Genomic DNA, 20,841 nt, shown 5'->3' with positions numbered 1-20,841 from the left:
ATAACGGCCGGGCGCGGTGACTCATGCCTGTAATCCCAGCGCTCTGGGAGGCCGAGCCGGGCGGAGCACGAGGTCAAGATATAGAGACCATCCTGGCCAATACGGTGAAACCCCGTGTCTACCAAAATACAAAAATTAGCTAGGCGTAGTGGCACACGCCTGTAGTCCAACTACTAGGGAGGCTGAGGCAGGAGAATTGCTTGAACCCGGGAGGCAGAGGTCGCAGTGAGCCGAGATCGCCACTGCACTCCAGCCTGGGCGACAAAGCAAAAAAAAAAAAAGATATAACATGAACACATGAACTACATTTTAGGATTGCTAAACAATAAGTAAAGAACACAATACCTGGTATATAATGATGTGTTTGATAAATAGTAATCCACGTGTTTATGTGTCAGATACTGTTTTAAATGCTATACATGTATAATTTAGTCAACGAACAATAATTATCCCTATCTCTGGTACTGCCTTCACCTTCTACCTCTCCCCACCCTTTGGGGACAACTCAAAACTTTTTATCCAAGTTAAACAGCAGAGAAATAATAATAACTATGTATCACGCACTGTGCTAAATTAGTTACGTGGAATTTCGTTTAATCCTTACAACAACCCTCTCATTAATAAAGTAGGAACTATTATTAACTTTATTTCACTGACTAGGAAATTTAGGCTTAGACGGATTAAATAATGTGTCTAAGGTTAGATATCCAATAAAGTCTGATTTCAGAGCCCCCATGCTTAGCAACTCTGTCACACTAAAAACAAAAAATTACTAATTATAATTCATTAATGTCATATAGCAAACACCTACTGTTCAATGACAGTTGGTTTCTAATGAGATTTTGAAACAGATGAGTCAGACAACAGGTATCAGGATCTACACCAGATCAGCAGAGTTTCCACTTCTGTCATTTGAAACAATTCCAATCTGTTCCCAAAGGGGATCTGAGGTGGTGAGAATTTCAATTTCTAATCATTTAAGTGCCAAGATAGGTGATCAGATAGCGATTCACAAAGCGGTTTTTTTGTTTTGTTTTGTTGTTTTTTGTTTTTTTGCTCTCCACACAAGCGAAGCAAAACCCAGGCTCTGACCTAGACTGGGTTTGCAAAAAATTACCTCTTAGTAACGACTGGGGATCAGCTATTCCACCACGCCATGCCACAAAGCACTCTAAATTTACAACATTCAATCCCTCGGTGTGAAAAGATTAGGAAAGGAACCAGAGGTGACTGCATAGAGGAGCACGCCCTCCAGAACTTTCCTCTGACTTCCAAGGCACTCTACAAGCCTTCCCTTTCTTTTGTCAGCCTCTCCCCGGGCAGTCCTCCAAACTGAGGGTTGTGGGCGGAAGGCATCGTGCAGGGTCTCCAGCTCTATTCCCCAGTTCCGCACATGTGGGCGTTCTAGACCCCGCATGGACTGGGAGAAAAAATAGGGAAGAGCCTATAAACCTTGCTAGAGGGCAAGAATAACTATCTCTTTCTCTTTGCAGGGCCAGAGAGTTCATCAATTCTTTTCGAGGGTGATGAGCTGAAAAAAAGCGACCCTCTAAGTGCAAGGCGCTTAGGGATGAGGGTGCCCCTGGACACCCTACAGTAGCTTCAGGCTCTGATACCGCTCTGGATTTAAAGCAGGGCGGGTAGTGGCTGGATCCCTCCTTCCCAGCCGAGTTCGCCCACACCAGCAGCCCCAACCGCCCCGCACACCTGTCGCCCCTCTCTCCGCACTTGGGTGGACAGGTGAAGGCAAGCGCAACTTCACCTTGACGGCCCCAGGGGCCAATCAGAGCACGCGACTGCCGCAGCCAGGCAGTCGCAGAGCGTCCCGGCTCCCGCAGCCCGGGTACCCAACAAACCTCCGCTTCGGGGCCTCAGAGCGCTGGGGGCTCCTGGAATCCTCAGGCTGAGGCGCGGAGGCCCCGAGATAGCGAGTAAAAGTTCGCGAGGAAAAGAGAAGGCAAACAGGGAAGTACTCACCAGGCGCAGGAGGGTCACTTCTCCCACCAGGGCAACAACTCGGCTCAATCCGTGCGGGGCGGATACGCCCCTAACCAACCGCTGCCGCCGCCGCCGCTGCCTGGGCCTCCGGGTCAGTAGCCGCTCGCCGCCGCCTGTTTCGAAGGGACCAATCATAAGGCGGGGGGCGTGGTCTGAGGCCCCGCCCCCGGGCCGCAGGAAAGCACGCGACCGGAGAGCGCTCGCCTGTCAGCGCCTCCAGCGCCGCGCCTCTGGGCGTCTCGGAGCTTCGGTGGCCAAGTCCCTCTGTCCACTGAAATGCGAAGTGGTTCAGTCCGAGCAGGTTCTCCGATCTGGCCCCTCAGCGACAGCCAGATCGAAAGGCACAGCCCCTCCCGTTGTTTCCACAGGCCTGAGAGGTGAATGAACCTCGCCTCTAAGAATTGCTTCTGAGCGTCCTGGAATGTTGCGGTGCAGCTGAAGGCGCTTCCCTGAGTTTTATCCTGATCTGTTAAGAGCCGCTCCCAAACCCACATCCACTCGGGAGCTGGCTGGCCTGGCGCCACGGTTTCCAGACACAGCCTGGAACCCAGCAGGAATGGGGGTCCTCAGCAGAAATCTTTCAGAGAGAGGCCCCTCTTCTCAGGTGTGGAGGGATGAGGAGGAATCCTGTAGCCCCAAGTCACAAAAGGAGGATGTTGGCTCTTCAGCAAACACGGGAGCCTGAAAAAAAAAACAAAAAACAACAACTTCAACGTCAGGGATGTTTACTAGCTCCCAGGGTTGAAATAAAGCCGAGATGGCCCGGCGCGGTGGCTCAAGCCTGTAATCCCAGCTCTTTGGTAGGCCGAGACGGGCGGATCACGAGGTCAGGAGATCGAGACCATCCTGGCTAACACGGTGAAACCCCGTCTCTACTAAAAAAAACTACAAAAAACTAGCCGGGCGAGGTGGCGGACGCCTGTAGTCCCAGCTACTCGGGAGGCTGAGGCAGGAGAATGGCGTAAACCCGGGAGGCGGAGCTTGCAGTGAGCTGAGATCCGGCCACTGCACTCCAGCCTGGGCAACAGAGCGAGACTCCATCTCAAAAAAAAAAAAGAAAAAGAAATAAAGCTGAGACTAGACATCAACCTAACAACGTAACAATCCGAAGTCGGTTATATCTGTAAATGTGGCTTGTTTCATAGCAAAAATAAATAAATTTTTTAAAAAATCACTGGCTTTGTCCCCGAGGCCTGTGTTGCAATCCAGGCCCCTTTTTTTTTTTTTTTTTGAGACAGGGTCTTGCCCTGTCACCCAGGCAGGAGTACGGTGGCAGGATCTCGGCTCACTGCAGCCTTGATATCACGGACTCAAGCGATCCTCCCACCTCAGCCTCCAGAGTAGCCGGGATTACAGGCATGTGCCACCACACCAGGCTAATTCTTGTGTTTTTTGTAGAAATGGGTTTTTGCCATGTTACCCAGACTGGTCTTGAACTCCTGAGCTCCAGTGATCCTCCCACTTTGGCCTCCCAAAGTGCTGGGATTACAGGCATGAGCCACCTCACCTGTCCCTATTCACTCTTTTAACCTTCCTCAAATCACGTCTCCTCTCTGGGCCTCAGGTCTCCATCTGTGAAGGGTGGGCACTGAATTGGAATGACACCTCTCTCTAGCATTTATTCCTTCCTTCACTCGACAAAACAATGAGATGTACTGTTGCTTGCTAAAGAAACTGAAATGAAAACAGCCTTAGGCTTCAAAGTGCTCAGCAGTGTGGTAAAGGCCAAATGGAAGTCTGTGGAGGTCTGTGAGAGAAGGAACCCCTAACAGTCTTGGAGGGTGATGATGGCAGAGGTTTGAAAGGAGCTAAATTTTGAAAGATGAATTAAGACTCTGCCAGGAGGGAGGGGTAACTGGGAATAAGAATTAATTTCCAGGCAGAGAGAGCAACAAAGACAAGGTTCCAGAGATGTGAGAGCACATGAAATGTTCTGGGAATACTCATTTTGAATGACTAAAGTCTGCAGATTGGGAGACAGATCAGGTGGGAGAAGTAGGCACAGATTAGGCACAGATGAAAGGCCTGGTAGATGCTGAGGAATTAAGTTTCTTTCCCACAGGCAATTGGGATGATTATAAGGGAGGACTGGTAGGAACAGATTTGTGTTTTAGGGGAAAAAAATTTTTTTTCAAAGATGTTTGAAGATGGTAGTAAGACAGGTAGCAATCTCTTAAATTAAAAGATGACGGTTACCTAATTTAGAAGGGATGGTGAGGAAGAGGTATCTGGTGATACCTAAGAAGCTGACTCATCTGGACTTAGTTATTATGTGATTGATGATGGTACCAATCTAAAGAATACAAGGAAAACAAGCTGTGGGGGAAAATAATGCATTTTGGTCTGGAGTGTGTTCAGTTTGAAGTGTGAGAGGAGTGTGCAAGTGGAGATGTTCAGAAGATTGTTGGAAAATTAGACCTGACACTGTTTAAATTGATCTGTGTAGGAGATATAGATTTGAGAAGTAAATTCAACAAATATTATTTTACACATCTTCTGTGTCAGGCTCTATTCTAAGCACAAGGAATCCTACTGTCATGGAGCTTACATTCTGGGGTAGGCGGGTGAGTGAAGATGGTAACTAGGAGTTGACATTTAAGTGGTAAATGAACCTGAAACCAGATAGTGGTTGCCCCTTTTGAAATTGACTCAATAGTCCCAACCATAGAAATTGACCCTTCTGTTCTTAAAACTTAAAACTTACATTTGTTTTATCTGAGTTCCTTCCTTAGGAAAGGATCCCTAGACCTCTCAAAAAGTATCAAAGAACTGAAACTCAACAGATCATCTCAGCCAGACAATGAAAGCCTGGCCCCTCATTCACCCTGATTGCTTCCTTAACCCCTCTCTAGTTCCTTTTTTCTCACACATTGCTACATTTCTTCCCTGCTATATAAGGGCCTAATTTTAGTGGTCAGGAAGATGGATTTGAGACTGATCTCCCATCTTTTCAGCTGCAGCACCTGATTAAAACCTTCTTCCTTGGCAGTACTTGTCGTCTCAGTCATTGGCTTTCTGTGCTGCAAGCAGCAGGACCTAGACCAAACTCCTGGTGTTTCAGTAACACTTTTAATATTAAAATCAATCCCACAACACTTTGCTGCTCACATCACCAAAACAGATAGATATTTACAGGACCTATTTTTCAAATCTATGTTTCATAGTGTTTCTGTTTAAAACAAAAGGGCAGTTTGTATACCACCTCATTCAACCAAATTTTGAGTTGAATTAAAGTATTACATTGGATTTCTTGAACCCTAACATCAAAATATGGGCATTGCTCTACAGAAACTTAAGAAAAAAATGTGTTATACAGCTCTTGTTTAATGAGTCGTTAGCTGTCAACTTTTTATTTTTATTATGTGCATACTATGTATCTAAACATTTGAATAGCATTTATTAAAACTTGAAATTATGCTATATGATATGTACACAAATTCTCTGCCTCATACACACACACACATAAACACACTACTTAATATTTCTAAACCCTTTACTAAAATCTTGTCAGCAGTGCATTTTTATGATAACTTGCTTTTTATTCTATTTTGTCTTTGTAACTTCTCTACCTTATAAAACTATAAGGACAGAGTAGTGGCAAGTGAATCCTGAGTCAGGAAATCTGTGCAAAACACTTTTCTTTAAGGCCACATCCTTCACTGGTTAAGTGTGGGGATTAGGGGAGGAGTTTCCCTCCAAATTATTATTATTATTATTATTGTTATTATTATTATTATTATTTTGAGACAGTCTCCCTCTGTTGCCCAGGCTGGAGTGCAGTGGTGCGATCTTGGCTCACGGCAAGCTCCACCTCCCGGGTTCACACCATTCTCCTGCCTCAGCCTCCCGAGTAGCTGGGACTACAGGCGCCTGCCATCATGCCCGGCTAAATTTTTTTTTTTTTTTTTTTTTTTTGTTGTATTTTTAATAGAGGCAGGGTTTCGCTGTGTTAGCCAGGGTGGTCTCGATTTCCTGACCTTCTGATCTGCCTGCCTTGGCCTCCCAAAGTGCTGGGATTACAGGCATGAGCCACCATGCCTGGCCTTGCCTCTAAATTATTTTAATTCTTGTTTCTTTTCTCCTCTGTAGTGTGTGTGTGTGTGTGTGTGTGTGTGTGTGTGTATCTATCTATCTATCTCCTTACGTTTACATTAATTCCCAGCTGGTACCCAACTATCTAAGTACACTTACCATTTACCTATCTTGATTTAAAAACTGTAATTAGTAATTAAGGGTTTCATCTAATGAGCTGCAATCTACTTTCAAGTGTAGGCTTTCTAATAGGTGGTTAGGTTAATAACCATGTTTTAGAGGTTGTATCTTTACATGAAATTGGCATAATTGTAGAATGCAAAACAAGACTCACCAGTTTGACTTTCCAATTGTGGAGATGTGCCCCACTTTTAAAGAAAGCACCATGTTTGGAAATCTAAATTTTAAAAGGTATTACATTAGGAATAATCATTCATCTGCCATAAAGGTGTACAGAATACAGAAGGGTCTGTGATAACCAAATAACCATTGGGTATTGAACTATGATTTGGCCTTTTCACAGCCATCCAAGAATGCTTCTATTGCTTAAAATACACTGTAATTTAAATACACTGAAGACTTTTTTTAAAATTTGATTGGTTTATTAGTTGTTTTGTCCTGCATTTTGTTGTTTTATAAATGTTTTTAATTCTGACATTATTGAATGTCAATCTATGGATTGTGCCTTGTGTAAAGTACTGGATGAAATATTTGGGCAATAGAGGTATTGATTTATTCACAATTAATTAAACTATCTGTTCAGCAGATAATCTGTTGAGAGCCAACTATTCTAAAAATACTAAGCTCTATCTTAGAAGAATGCTACTGATTTGTGTTAACAAATAATATGTATAAATGATTCAATTATATGAAATTTTATAACAAGTTACGGTTAATACCAAAATGGTGTGTTAAATTTATATAGTGGATTGAATAGTGCCACCCAAAATTCATGTTCGTCCAGAACCTCAGAATGTGACCTTATTTGGAAATACAGTCTTTGCAGGTATAATTAAGGTAAGGATTGAAATGAGATCATATTGGACTAGAGTGGGTTCCAAATCCAATGAGAGTGTTTTTACAAGAGACAGAAAAGGACAGAGAGAGAGAAAGTCCATATGAAGACAGAGGCAGAGCTTAGAGCTTTGCTGCCATAAGTCAAGCAATGCTAGGAGCCATCAGAAGCCAGAAGAGGCAAGGAACGATTCTCTCCTAGAGCCTTTGGAGGGCGTTTGGTCTGCTGACACCTTGATTTTGTACTTCTGGCCTCCAGAAACTTGAAATAATATAAATGTCTATTGTTTTCAGCTTTCAAATTTGTGGCAATTTGTTAAGAGTACCCCTAAGAAACGAATACAATCTATATCTGGAGAGAGATGTAAAAATCTAACAGCCTAGCAAGGATGATTACATTGAGCTACACTCCCTCTCCTACAGTTCATCTATAAGACATCTTCACAAATATTAGCATTGTAGACACGCCAGGCTCTTAAAGAGCACGTGTTATTTCTAAATGGCTTACTGTTCAAGTATCATCAAGTTTCTATCACATTTGGTTATATTTAATAGCAAAAAAAAAAAAAAAAAAAATCCTCAAATTCACTTAAGAAAAAAAGGGCAGGTATTGGCTCGTGTAATTAAAATCCCAGGATAGAACGCTCTAAGTTTAGGTACAGCTTGATCTAAGATGTTAGATAATGTCACCAAAATCCAGTCTCTACTGGCTTTGGTTTTCATGTTGACTTTATTCTCAGGTTCCTCCTGGTTATATGATGGTTTCCAGAAGTTCTAGTTCTTCATTCTCTTAGGTTTGAGTCTAACTAAAAAAAAGTGAGTCATTCGATACAGTTCTCAAGTCAGAAGACACAAACCATTATAGGTGCATCAAAAAGCAGGAACTTAACACAGACTTGGTTTTGCAAAACAGTTGAGAAGGTAAACAGGAGCAGGTAAGACAACTCAGAGATTAGCAATAGTAGGAAGCCACTGTAATTCTAGGGTTTAGAGTTCAAAAGATGAGTTTAGAAACCAGGGCCATCAGCACTGGGGTGGGGGGAGTTTCCCAGTGGGACTGGGAACCATGTAGGAGATGCAATCTTTACCAGAGATGCAATCTGAGGCAAAGAGAGTGAGGGAGAAATATCCTGGCTTTTCCCTTCTCATCCTCCAGTCTCCCATCAATACCTTCCATTGATTGAACCTGGCCAAAGCCAGTTAACAGAGAAACCTATAAAATGTAGCCTGTCAGGGGTTAGCCCTCCCTCCCTAGATGAACAGAGAAGGGAAGGAAGGGAACAGATCTGAACACAAATAGGATATATTAGCTAGACTGTTGCTATGATAATGCTGTATTACAAACAACTCCCAACTTTCAGTGGCTTACAGTAGTAAACATGGATTTTTCTTGTTTGTCGATCTGCATGTTAGCTCATGGTTGAGAGGAGGGATGCTGCTTCAAGCTGTAAGTTGAGTTTAGGTGTGCTCCTTCTGTCTCTCATTCTGAGACTTGCAACTATCCAGGGCATTCATTTTTCATGGAAGATAGCGGAAGTGCAAGAGCAGCAGCAGAAACATGGGATGTCTCTTAAGGCCATCGCTCGAAACTAACACTCTCACTTCCACCCACATTCCATTGCCAAAAGCAAGCCACAAAGACAAGCTCAACATCAGTGGGTGGGGAAGTATGTTCTGCCTACTCCTGTGAGAGGCACTGCAAATTCACGAGTCAAATAACCTGACCAGACAATTCTACTACAGGGAGAGAGTGAAGAATTTGGAACAATTAATACACACACACACACACAGAGGCATGTAACTGACACTGCCTTCCTCCTAAAAATACTTCCAGCAATATATCTCATTTTCTTTAAACAAGTCACCTGCCCAATTCTAAACCAATGACTGTGACCTAAGATACATGATATTCTGATTAGCTATGCTTGAGTCACATTCCAACTCAGGAGCTGGGGGTGGAATCAACTCCACTTACAACATATGGACTAAGAGACGGAAGAGGATGGTTCCCCTGCAGAAATCAGAGTACTCTTACAGAAGTAAAGGCAGTGGATTCTGAGTGTCCAACAAATAAGTCAGCTAACACCCAAATGTGATATGTGATAGTGTACTAAATTTATTATTTTACATAAGGAAAAAAGAATAAATTGTAAGTTTGTAAAAATCTGGGGAAAAGTAAATTCTGCTGCTATAGGATCAATGAGTGAAATCAGTTTCTCATTCTGAACAACAAACAAAGAAAACAAAATTTCAAAAACAGTTACTCATATCCAGTATTTGGATTCATTAATAAAATGACTGTCCACAATGTTGTTATGAACTAGAAAACCACCACCATGAGAATTATGCTGAAGCTAGATGCTAGATCAGGTCAAGAGAGAGTACTCTGTAGGAGTCATATTTTCTTGGGATATGCTATGGTCTGAATATTTGTGTCCCCCCAAAATTCATATGTTGAAATCCTAACCCCTAAATTGATAGTATTAGGAGGTAGGGCCTTTGAGAGGTGATTAGGCCATGAAGGTGAAGCCTCATGACTGGGATTAGTGCCCTTATAAAAGAGACCCAAGAGAGCTAGCTAATGCCTTCCACCATGTCAGGGCACATCTAGAAGATGCCATCTAGGAACCAGGAAGTCCTCACCAGACATTGAATCTGCCAGTGCCTTCATCTTGGACTTCCTGGAGCTGTAAGGAATCAATTCCTGTTGTTTATAAGCTACCCAGTTTACGGTATATTTTTACAGCAGCCTAAATGAACTAAGACCGGATGGGAGAGAGCAGGGTTTCTAAACCTCAGCACTGTTAACATTTTGGGCCAGATAATTGCTGAGGGAGGCTATTCTGTGCATTGTAGGAAGCTTAGCATCATCACTAGCTCCTACCCACTAGAGGCCAGTAGCACCTCTACCTCCAAGTTATGAAAACCAAAAGTGTCTCCAGACATTGCCAAATGTCCCACTGCGACACAAAATCACCCCTACTCAGGACCTGGGGTGGAAGGGAAAAGGGAGAAAACAAGCAAACCCCTTTCTTTCCCCCGTCTCTATACTTTCTTTCTCATTTTGTGTAAGAGAAGATAGACCTCTGGGGAGTGCATTTTATTTGGAAGCCTAGAATATAGGTAGGGCAGGAGACAAAACCGATAGGATCATATAGTGGGGCGGCGGGGGAGGTCTCCATAGCCAGCTGCTCTCTCAAGGAGTTCTGGGTCTTTGCTCAAGTCAATGGGAAATCATCAAGTGGGATGGGGAACATGTAACCAGATTTGCATTTTAGAAAAAAAAATCACTCTACTAGTGTAGAAAATGACCCATAAAAGTGCATATCAGAGCAAGGGACATACTTCTCTTTCATAGCACTTATAATTTGTATTTTATTTTCACCAAGAGATGCTCCTATTACCCCATCACTCAGGAAATCCCAAGGCTCTTAGAAGCTGTGTCAGAAACCAGGAACAAAAACAGTATGTATTCCTTATAGCATCACAATTAGTTTTCTATGTGATGAGCATTATTGTTTGCTGTTACAAGGTCTTAACCACTTGAATAAATCCAGACCTATAGGATTAAGCTTCTTGCTCTGTCTCCAGTGCCCCACCAGTTCCGGCCTCATTTCTCACTGCTGTCTGCACAGGTGGCATGAGATCCAGAGACACCAAACTGTACTCAGCTACCCCAAACTAGGTCTACCTTTTCAGGCATTCGGAAATTTACTTCTTTCTTCAATGTCCTTTCCTCACCAACCCTCTCCCTGGTGGGCCTGCTACTTCCCACTTACTCTTCATTAATAAGCCAAATTCCCTTATGCAGTAAGTGCTGATCTCTGCATTTCACAATGGTGAAACTGAAATTTAGAAAGAGACTGTGCATCCTCCCTCCCTTCCCAGATTACGTGGTCTTTTAACATCTGTGCAACTCACCACCTTCCTCCTTTTGCTCCTGCCACCCCTTTCACCTTGAACCCCTTCCCTCCTACCTGGACCCACTGATTCAGGGCTATCCCTTTAAGTCCAGCAGAAGTACCATCTCCTCTATGAAACTTTCCCAAGTTCCAGGGTAAGCCTACGGCAAGTTCCACTGCAGCCTTTGTAACTCCCTCTGGGCAGTTAGTGGGTTTTGTTCTTTTTCTTTTTTTGAAGACAGGGTGTCGCTCTGTTGCCCAGGCTGGAGTGCAATGGTGCGATCATGACTCAATGCAGCCTCCAACTCCAGGGCTCAAGCAATCCTCTTGCTTCAGTCTCCCAAGTTGCTGGGACCAGCACAGCCCCTGGCTGATTTTATTCTATTTTTTGTAGAGACAGCGTTTCCCCTATGTTGCCCAAGCTGGTCTCAAACTCCTGGGCTCAAGCAATCCTCCAGCCTGAGGCTGCCAAAGTGCTGGGATTACAGGTGTGAGCCATTGCGCTCAGCTCTTGTTACTGGGTCTTAATCATTTCTGTATCCTCCATGGAGTTTAGCAAATGAATCTTGTACTTACTGGGAACTCAAGACATTTGCGTTGTATCAGAATCCAATTGATGCTAGCCTCAACACAGTTTTCCACTGACTGGTTATTTTTATAATTCCAGGGTTGTCCTAGTATTTTGATACAAAAAAACTGCTTGCTAATCATGTTCCACTTTGGCTAATTTTAGGAGAAAGGGAGATATAAACCCATTACTTATAGAAGGTGTTTTATTGTATTCACCAAAGGATAATGGAGAGAAGAATGCAACAGTGTAACAATGAAGGAAGGAAATGAAGTAATTCCTGCTTTGGGGGAAGTATACAGCAGCTGTGCACCCAGCTGTAGGAATGTTTTCAAAAGCAAAACAAAACAGAAAGATGATTGGATACAATGAAGCCAATGGAGCACTTTCAAGAGAGGAAAGGGAAGGTCCCATCACTGCAGTTAGCTGCATACTCTGAATTTGTGAATCCTGCCTCAAGACTAACTATGGGAGAAAGGATTGCTTGAGGGAATATTTTATGTGAAAATTGTTAACTTTTCTGTTTGCTATTCTCTTTGAACTTCAAAGAAAAGGAAATGATCAGAGGACTATTACAAATTCACCAGGACTTTTTCAGGGATGACAAAAGTTCCATTGACGTAATGAAAGACAGTATCTTTCTGTAAATTATCCCCTCAGATTCAATAGGATGTCTTTCAACATTTAAAGAAACGAGTTTGTATATTTATCAAACTTTGTTCCCAAAGAAAAGCCTGTTGCCATTATGTTTGCTTTATTGCCAAATTGAATACAACTCTTTAATAAAATATAAGCAATATGGTAAGATGAAGAGCAAAATGAGATTTTGCCTAGTTCAACAGATAGAATTGAAGTAACCATCAATTTGATTGGGCAAACAGGGCTTGCCAATTAGAATGCAGGATTCCCTGGAGCCTTTTAAAATACAATGTAGAGAAAGTCTTTCTATCTAGCCCAATATTTACAGTTGTGGAAGTTATACATGTAATTACAACATAAATATCAAGATTTCTTGAGTGAAACTGGGTACAAGTGAAATAAAGAAAAGTTATACTTCAGATTAATATCATAAGAGAGAAAAAGGAGCTAGACCCCTCCCCTGTGATCCCCATCACTGCACGTCCCAGATTTCACAGAGAAGAGGGGTAAACTTGTGATCGTTTACTCTCCATGACATCAGCATCTCAGCATGGTGATGATTGAATGTCCGTAATTCAGTCAGGCGACCCAGGAGACAGGCAAAGTGTTGAGGGTTTTCAGGTTGGTGAATCTTACACAACTTTTGTAGCACATCAAGAAGTGGCTCCTGAAGCTTCTCTACTGCCTCTCTATCCTTTATGTATTGTCTATCTGTTTTGAAGTTTAAAATAAAATGACAAAATTAAAAAGTGGAAAAGCATTAATTCAGCATAATTATAGCAATGTTAACTATTTCGAAGTGTAAGTTAAATGTTGTACACAAAATGTAAAAATTAAGTGTTCAACCTGATGAATTTTTATGCACACACACACGTAATTATAATGAGATCAAGATACAACACACGTAATGCTTCCCAGAAGCCTCCCTAATTCCCCTTCCAATCAAAACCCCTAAAGATAACCTGTAGGGTGGACATCAGCATCCTTGCTGTTGAGTATATTCTCAGAAGTGAAATGACTGGGTCATAGGACATATCCATGCACAACTTTAGTAGGTTCTGCTGAATAGCTTTTCAGTCACAAGTCATAATTTTTATGGTAAAGCAAAATAACAACTAGCTTCTGCCTCAATATAGTGTATAAAAATGGTCTAAGGCTAGCGTTGTTTTTATGCTTTACAAATCATGAACATGGCATCATTCGACTCCCAAATTATTAAAGTAACCCAAAAATATAGAAAAAAAATATGGAAAGAGGTATTCATTTCAACAACAAAAAAACTGTTGAAAAAAATATTTTCAACAACAAAAAAACTGGAAATATCCTGAATATACAAACATGTTGTAAAGATTAAGTAAATGATTGTATATGCATACAATGGAATACGTAGCACATATTACAACTTTACCAATGTAAATTTTTAATGACTTGGGAAATGACTTTTGAAGAAATATAAACTCAGAAAAAAGTTCCCTATTATGTTAAAAAGTATGTAATTTCATTTAGATCCCTGCTCCAATGCCACCCACTTAGAAAAGCCTCCCGTGACCACGAATTAAAACACCATTTTTGTGCCGCTCTCTTTCTTTATATTCTCATTACATTTTTTGTAGCATTTACCACCTTCTGAAAAAATATTATTGTTTCTTCATTTATTATCTTTCTCATCCTACCAGAATGCAAGTTGCATGGGAGTTGTGTCTTATTGCATTCCCAGGGTTTAGCACCATGGTTAGTACACAGTAGGTGTTCAATATACATTTATTAAATGAATAAGTGTGATTTTTTAAAAAAGACTGAGAAGAAGTGTACTGAAAGGTTAATAATGGTTCTATTTGGATGGTAGAATTATAGGCCACTTTACTTTTTCTTTATATTTCTGTGTCTTCCAGATTTTTTTCAATAAATGTTATTACTAGTATACTGAAAAAAATGGCATAAAAATTAAAATGTAACATTGAAATTACCTGGAGAGAGGATAACAATTGCTGTAAGCAGAGCATACTCCTCTTGAGTCATTTTCAGTTCCCCAATACTTTTATAAAAACTAAACATAGGTGTTATATATTCATCAGAGATACCTATGGGGGAAAGTTGCAGTCATAATAAAATTTTTGAGTGATGAAACAGTGTAAAACTAGAAACACATTATCCATATAAACACATGCTAATTTTGCAACTATATGCACACATTCAAATAATGACTGTATATTTATTATTTTTGTTATATGTCCAAAGGAAGGACATTGCAAAGACAATCAGTTGACAAAATTCTCAAAACATAGCCAAAGCAATGAGTGTATGTCTAATTTTGGCAGTGTCTTTGTTTCAGTCACTACTGAATAATCAATGATAATGCTGCTGAATTGCCAAAAGAATTTCAAAAACGTCTCCATTTTCCAGGTGAGATTTAGTGAATCTTTTGAATATGACTATCGATAATTAAGGCAGAGATCACATCTTAAACAACTAACAAAAAATGGTAGTTCTTCAGTCCATAAGTATAGACAGCTTCATTTCTAAATGGGCCAGTGCTCTTATCAAAGGGTTCTGATCTCTTCCTGAAGCACCAAGCCATTACCTACCAAGCGTCAGTACTTGGCTGTTCTCTTCAAACCCAGTATGTCCAAAATCAAAGACACCATGTACTACAGAACTAAGCTCCCCCATGTTTCTCCAAATCCACTTCTTTCCTGGCGTTCCCATTCTTGGTGAGTGGTATCCACACCACCCAACTCCCCAGGCCTGACAACTGAGATTCAGGGACCCAGGCCTGTGACTTCTCCTGCTCACTCTCACCTGATGCTCCCTCTCCTCTTTATCGCACCTGGCATTTACTTAATTTAAGCTTCCAACTCTCTTCATCTGGATTACCGCAGTTGCTCCTCACTGGCCTTTCTGTCTTTAGTTTGATTCCCTTTGATCCATCCTCTATCCAGGTACTGGAATGACCTTTCTAAAAATCAAATCACACACTTTCTCCCTACTTCTTTTTTTTTTTTTTTTTTTTTTTTTTTTTTTTTTTTTTTTTTTTAATTTATTTATTATTATTATACTTTAAGTTGTAGGGTACATGGGCATAACGTGCAGGTTTGTTACATATGTATACTTGTGCCATGTTGCTGTGCTGCACCCATCAACTCGTCATTTACATCAGGTATAACTCCCAATGCAATCCCTCCCCCCTCCCCCCTCCCCATGATAGGCCCCGGTGTGTGATGTTCCCCTTCCTGAGTCCGAGTGATCTCATTGTTCAGTTCCCACCTATGAGTGAGAACATGCGGTGTTTGGTTTTCTGTTCTTGTGATAGTTTGCTAAGAATGATGGATTCCAGCTGCATCCAAGTCCCTACAAAGGACTCAAACTCATCCTTTTTTATGGCTGCATAGTATTCCATGGTGTATATGTGCCACATTTTCTTAATCCAATCTGTCACTGATGGACATTTGGGTTGATTCCAAGTCTTTGCTATTGTGAATAGTGCTGCAATAAACATACGTGTCCATGTGTCTTTATAGCAGCATAATTTATAATCCTTTGGGTATATACCCAGTAATGGGATGGCTGGGTCATATGGTACATCTAGTTCTAGATCCTTGAGGAATCGCCATACTGTTTTCCATAATGGTTGAACTAGTTTACAATCCCACCAACAGTGTAAAAGTGTTCCTATTTCTCCACATCCTCTCCAGCACCTGTTGTTTCCTGACTTTTTAATGATTGCCATTCTAACTGGTGTGAGATGGTATCTCATGGTGGTTTTGATTTGCATTTCTCTGATCAAAAGAGACAAAGAAGGCCATTACATAATGGTAAAGGGATCAATTCAACAGGAAGAGCTAACTATCCTAAATATATATGCACCCAATACAGGAGCACCCAGATTCATAAAGCAAGTCCTTAGAGACTTACAAAGAGACTTAGACTCCCATACAATAATAATGGGAGACTTCAACACTCCACTGTCAACATTAGACAGATCAACGAGACAGAAAGTTAACAAGGATATCCAGGAATTGAACTCATCTCTGCAGCAAGCAGACCTAACAGACATCTATAGAACTCTCCCTACTTCTTACAAAAACCATCTAAACCTCCCCATGGCTTTAGGCATATAGTTTTAATTTTCTTCCTTTTAACGTAGGAGCCTCTAGGACCTGTACCCTGCCTATCTCACTATTCACAATAAGAAGATTAATAGTAGGAGTAGTCATTATGTATTGTGCAATATTTTAAGCATTTAATATACCATAATTCATTTAATAGTTGTAAACCCTATGAGGTAGATACAGAGAGGTTATATAACTAGCCCAAAGACACTCGGCTGAGAGAGGTGGAACTAGGATTCAAACCAAAGCTGGCAGGCTCCAAAGTCCTGACAGTGGCAAGGCTAAGCTGCACTCCATCACACTGCATTTCCTCTAGCCACCCTCGGCCACTTGTAGTTCCCTAAACAATTCACATTGCCCAGTTTTTGTACATGTTGTGCTCTCTACTTGAAATATCCCTTTTCTCTTTCATCTAGCTCACTCCTCTTTGTCAGTTAAGACTTCTAACCAGGTGCAGTGGCTTACACCTATAATCCCAACACTTAGGGAGGCCAAGGCTGGAAGATTGCTTGAGCTCAGGAGTTTGATACTTGCCTGGGCAACATGGCAAAACCCCGTCTCTACAAAAACTACAAAAGTTAGCTGGGTGCAGTGGCACATGCCAGTGGTCCCAGCTACTCAGGAGGCTGAGGTGGGAGGATCACTTGAGCCTGGAGGTTGAGGCTGCAGTAAACTGTGATTGTGCTACTGCACTCCAGTCTGTGTGACAGGGTGAGATGCTGTCTCTCTTTTTTTTTTTTTTTTTTGATACAGAGTCTCGCTCTTGTTGCCCAGACTGGAGTGCAGTGGTGTGATCTTGGCTCACTGCAACCTCCGCACCCTGGGTTCAAGTGATTCTCCTGCCTCAGTCTCCTGAGTAGCTGGGACTACAGGCGTGTGCCACCATGCCCAGCTAATTTTTTTTTTTTTTGTATTTTTGGTAGAGACAGGGTTTCACTATATTGGCCAGGCTGATCTTTAACCTCTGACCTTATGATCCACCCGCCTCAGCATCCCAAAGTGCTGGGATTACAGGCACCACACCCAGCCGAAGATGCTGTCTCAAAAAATAAAAAAGACTATTAGTGCCACTTCCTGCATTCAATAAATATTACCTTGGTGCCTGTTCTGTGCATTGCTTTATTCCACAAGAGCCATTGGATGGAGAATCATGGTCACAGAAAAACAAAACAAAACAAACAAAGAAACCTGTGATGTGACTTATGGATTAATTGAGATGAGGATGTTTCCCAGGATTGGTCCAGATGAGAATAGACTGCTCCATTTCTTCCAAACCAGATCCAGAGTTAAAGAGCTTTGGCTGAGCAAATCAGAATAAACTTTGATTCCAGACGCTAAAGAGTACAATTATCATCTAATGGTATACTTACCAGAAAGCCTAAATTCTCACTTTTAGAAGAGTGTCGTAAGTGAAATAACTCAGAAGCAGAAAATCAAATACCACATGTCCTCACTAAAAAAGGGGTACACATGGACATACAAATGGAAATAACAGACACTGGCAACTCCAAAAGGCGGGAGGGTGGGAGGAAGGTGAGGGTTGAAAGATTACCTATTGGGTACAATGTTCACGATTTGGATGATGGATGCATTCACCAAAAGTCCAAATCACATCGTTACACAATACATCCATGTGAAATAGTTTGGATGCATGTCACCTCTAAATCTCATGTTGAAATGTAATCCCCAGTATTGGAGGTGAGGCCTGGTGGAAGGTGTTTGGATCACTGGAGCAGACCCCTCATGAATGGCTTAGTGCCCTCCCCATGGTAATGAATGAGTTCTTACTTTATTAGTTACTGTGAAATATGAACGTTTAAAAGAGCCTAGTATCTCTCTTTCTCCCTGTCTCACCATGTGACATGCCTGCTCCCCTTTCACCTTCCATCATGAGTAAAAGTTCCCTGGGGCCTACCCAGAAGCTGAGCAGATGCTAGTGTCATGCTTGCACAGCCTGCAGGACCATGAACCAAATAAGTCTCTTTCCTTTGTAAATTACCCAGTCTCAGGTATTCCTTTATAGCAATGCAAAACAGATTAACGCACCATGGAACAAACCTGCACATGCACCTCCTGAATCTGAAGTAAAATTAAAATAAATTAAAATAAAATGAATACAAAAAGGAAAAAAATTAAATTCGCTCTGTCGCCCAAATCTCAGCTCACTGCAAGCTCCGCCTCCCGGGTTCGGGCCATTCTCCTGTCTCACCTCCTGAAGCTGGGACTACAGGAAATTTTTTAAGAGACGGGGTTTCACTGTTAGCCAGGATGGTCTCGATCTCCTGACCTAGTGATCCGCCCGTCTCGGCCTCCCAAAGTGCTGGGATTACAGGCTTGAGCCACCGCGCCCGGCCAAAAAATTACTTCTAACATGCATGGACACAGCTCTCATTTTCTCTATCTTACAGTGGTGCAAATGGTAGTAAAAGATCCCGAAGTACGCTAGGATTTCTTCTTTTCAATAATTATACCCATCCTTTCCGTGGATACAGTATTTCATATTTTTCAAATATGTAAACAAATTTGATTCTGTACAAGAATCCTGTGCGGGAAGTACTGATAAGCCAGTATTACTATCCCTATTTCAGACTTGAGAAAGTAAGGCTCAGAGAGGTAAGCTAAGTTTACTAGCATAATAAATGGAAAACCCAAGTCTACATTTTCTGAATCTTGATCCCACACACATTCCCAAACTACCTTTGATGAAACACATATACATGCCATGAGACAGGTCTCTTAGGCAGCTGTAATCATGGGTAACCTACTTTAAGAAAATCTTAGCTATAAACATTCAGATGAAATAATGGGCAAATAATAAAGGAAGGTGATGAATTATTTTGTACTTTAAAAGACAGGTGTTTTTGTTTGTTTGTTTGTTTTTGAGATGGAGTTTTGCTCTTGTTGCCCAGGCTGGAGTGCAATGGTGTGATCTCAGTTCACTGCAACCTCCACCTCCCGGGTTCAAGCGATTCTCCTGCCTCACCCTCCCAAGTAGTTGGGATTACAGGCATGCACCACCACGCCCAGCTAATTTTGTATTTTTAGTAGAGACAGGGTTTCTCCATGTTAGTCAGGCTGGTCTCAAACTCCCAACCTCATGTGATCCACCCGCATCAGCCTCTCAAAGTGCTGGGATTACAGGCATGAGCCACCGTGCCCATCCTATAAAGAGAATTACATGATTTATTTAATTTTTTGGATTTATTTAATTTTTGAGCACAATAAATGTTTAAATATTTTTTAAAAAACAGTCTTCCCAAATTAAATCCTTGCCCTTTTCCTCTCTGGTCAAAATACCACCCTCTTCTCCCCTTTGACTTTGATTCTTTAATTGACCCCAGTGGACTCTATTAACAACAATGTCTTTGTTGAGCAGTTTGGGGATTACATCATGTGGGACATTGCCCTTTATCCAGCTGTTACAGAATGAACTAAATACCCATGACCCAACTAGATACAACTTAAAGTGCAGAGGATTGGAGAATGTGAGCCTGGAGAATACCAGTCCTGGCTTCCAGCAAACCTAGTGGTTAAGAGGTCATAAGCCAGCTCTGAGTTTGAAACCAAACTCCACGACTTGGTCTTGGGACATTACTTTAACTCTTTAAGCCTTCATTTTCTCATCTGTGAAATGTTGTCACATGTAATATAATGTGTACTCCATATAACAGTAGTGTTACGTGAGATATATAGAGAGTGCTTAGCACAATGCCAGGTTCATAATAAATCCTCAAAAAATGTCAAGTAGATAATTATAATAGTAGCTATTATTATCATTATTCAAGAGAACTGAATCAACACATTAGTCCATCTTAATCTCAGTTCATCTTAGTCTTAGATTAAACGTGTGAACTTTTGTCTTTACAAAGCCATGTTGGTTTTTAAAAACCAACAAATTCTGCAAATTACTGGGGATAAATACAAACTGGCTGATCGGTGATTTGCCTCAGTATTTTTCCAGGTATTAAAGCTACACTAAGTTCTCTATTTTCTTGGTAAGGTTGTTCTTTATCATCTTCAAAAAAATGTCAATCTTTATGCTTTCTTCAGCATTCAGAGGCTACACTCATCAGTTGTGGTTACCTAAAATAGTAATCTATGACTATGCCATTAAATTAAATAGTACATGAAGATTTGGGGATGATATTCAAGACAGCTGATTTGAAAATATTAAAATTTTTAAAAATTGCTTTGATTACCAAATTTCCTGTTTCATTTGCCTTTCTAAATCCCCACACACCCTCCAGAGATGTTGCCTCCATTAGCTATCTAATTACAATTGATAATATGTGGGGAAAATAAGGTTAAACTTTTAAAATGATTATTTCATCTTGTGCATGTTGTAAAAGCCAAGAGTGAATATAGAGAAAATGTAGAAAAGAAATAATGGGAGAGTTAAAAAATAATTTTCCTACAGGATAGATAAATATAAATCTACTTTTGGAATTAGAGTCAACAGTCAGAGTTAACCATGCCAACATAAACAAAGGGCGTGTAAACCAGCAATTTCTAACATGAGAGATGTAACACTAACATCATCCTGAAGGGGACAGCCTTTTCCTGTTTTCCTGCTTCCTTC

The 20,841-nt window shown here is 41.3% G+C and overlaps 2 protein-coding genes across 9 annotated transcripts in view; both read right to left on the bottom strand.

Annotated features, from left to right (window-relative positions):
* GAS2L3 (growth arrest specific 2 like 3) overlaps positions 1-2,102 on the bottom strand; it is a 55,408-nt gene extending 53,306 nt beyond the window's left edge. The window contains exon 1 of one of the 2 annotated variants that reach the window (XM_050746807.1): positions 1,978-2,102. The gene's annotated coding sequence lies outside the window, so the exon portion shown is untranslated. The remainder of the gene's footprint in view (positions 1-1,977) is intronic. The other variant, XM_050746805.1, reaches the window with a different exon arrangement.
* Positions 2,103-12,248: 10,146 nt separating this feature from the next.
* NR1H4 (nuclear receptor subfamily 1 group H member 4) overlaps positions 12,249-20,841 on the bottom strand; it is an 85,553-nt gene continuing 76,960 nt past the window's right edge. For all 7 annotated transcript variants that reach the window (XM_050746624.1, XM_050746627.1, XM_050746628.1 and 4 more), the window contains 2 exons: positions 14,121-14,234; positions 12,249-12,864 (listed from right to left, as the gene is read on the bottom strand). In XM_050746624.1, the coding sequence (XP_050602581.1) occupies positions 12,626-12,864; positions 14,121-14,234 (353 nt within the window). In that variant the 3' untranslated portion in view covers positions 12,249-12,625. The remainder of the gene's footprint in view (positions 12,865-14,120; positions 14,235-20,841) is intronic.

This window comes from Macaca thibetana, chromosome 11 (assembly GCF_024542745.1).
Source record: "Macaca thibetana thibetana isolate TM-01 chromosome 11, ASM2454274v1, whole genome shotgun sequence".
In the NCBI taxonomy this organism is placed as follows: domain Eukaryota; kingdom Metazoa; phylum Chordata; class Mammalia; order Primates; family Cercopithecidae; genus Macaca; species Macaca thibetana.
Note: the sequence above shows the minus strand (reverse complement) of the source record. Positions and strands in the feature narration are given on the sequence as shown.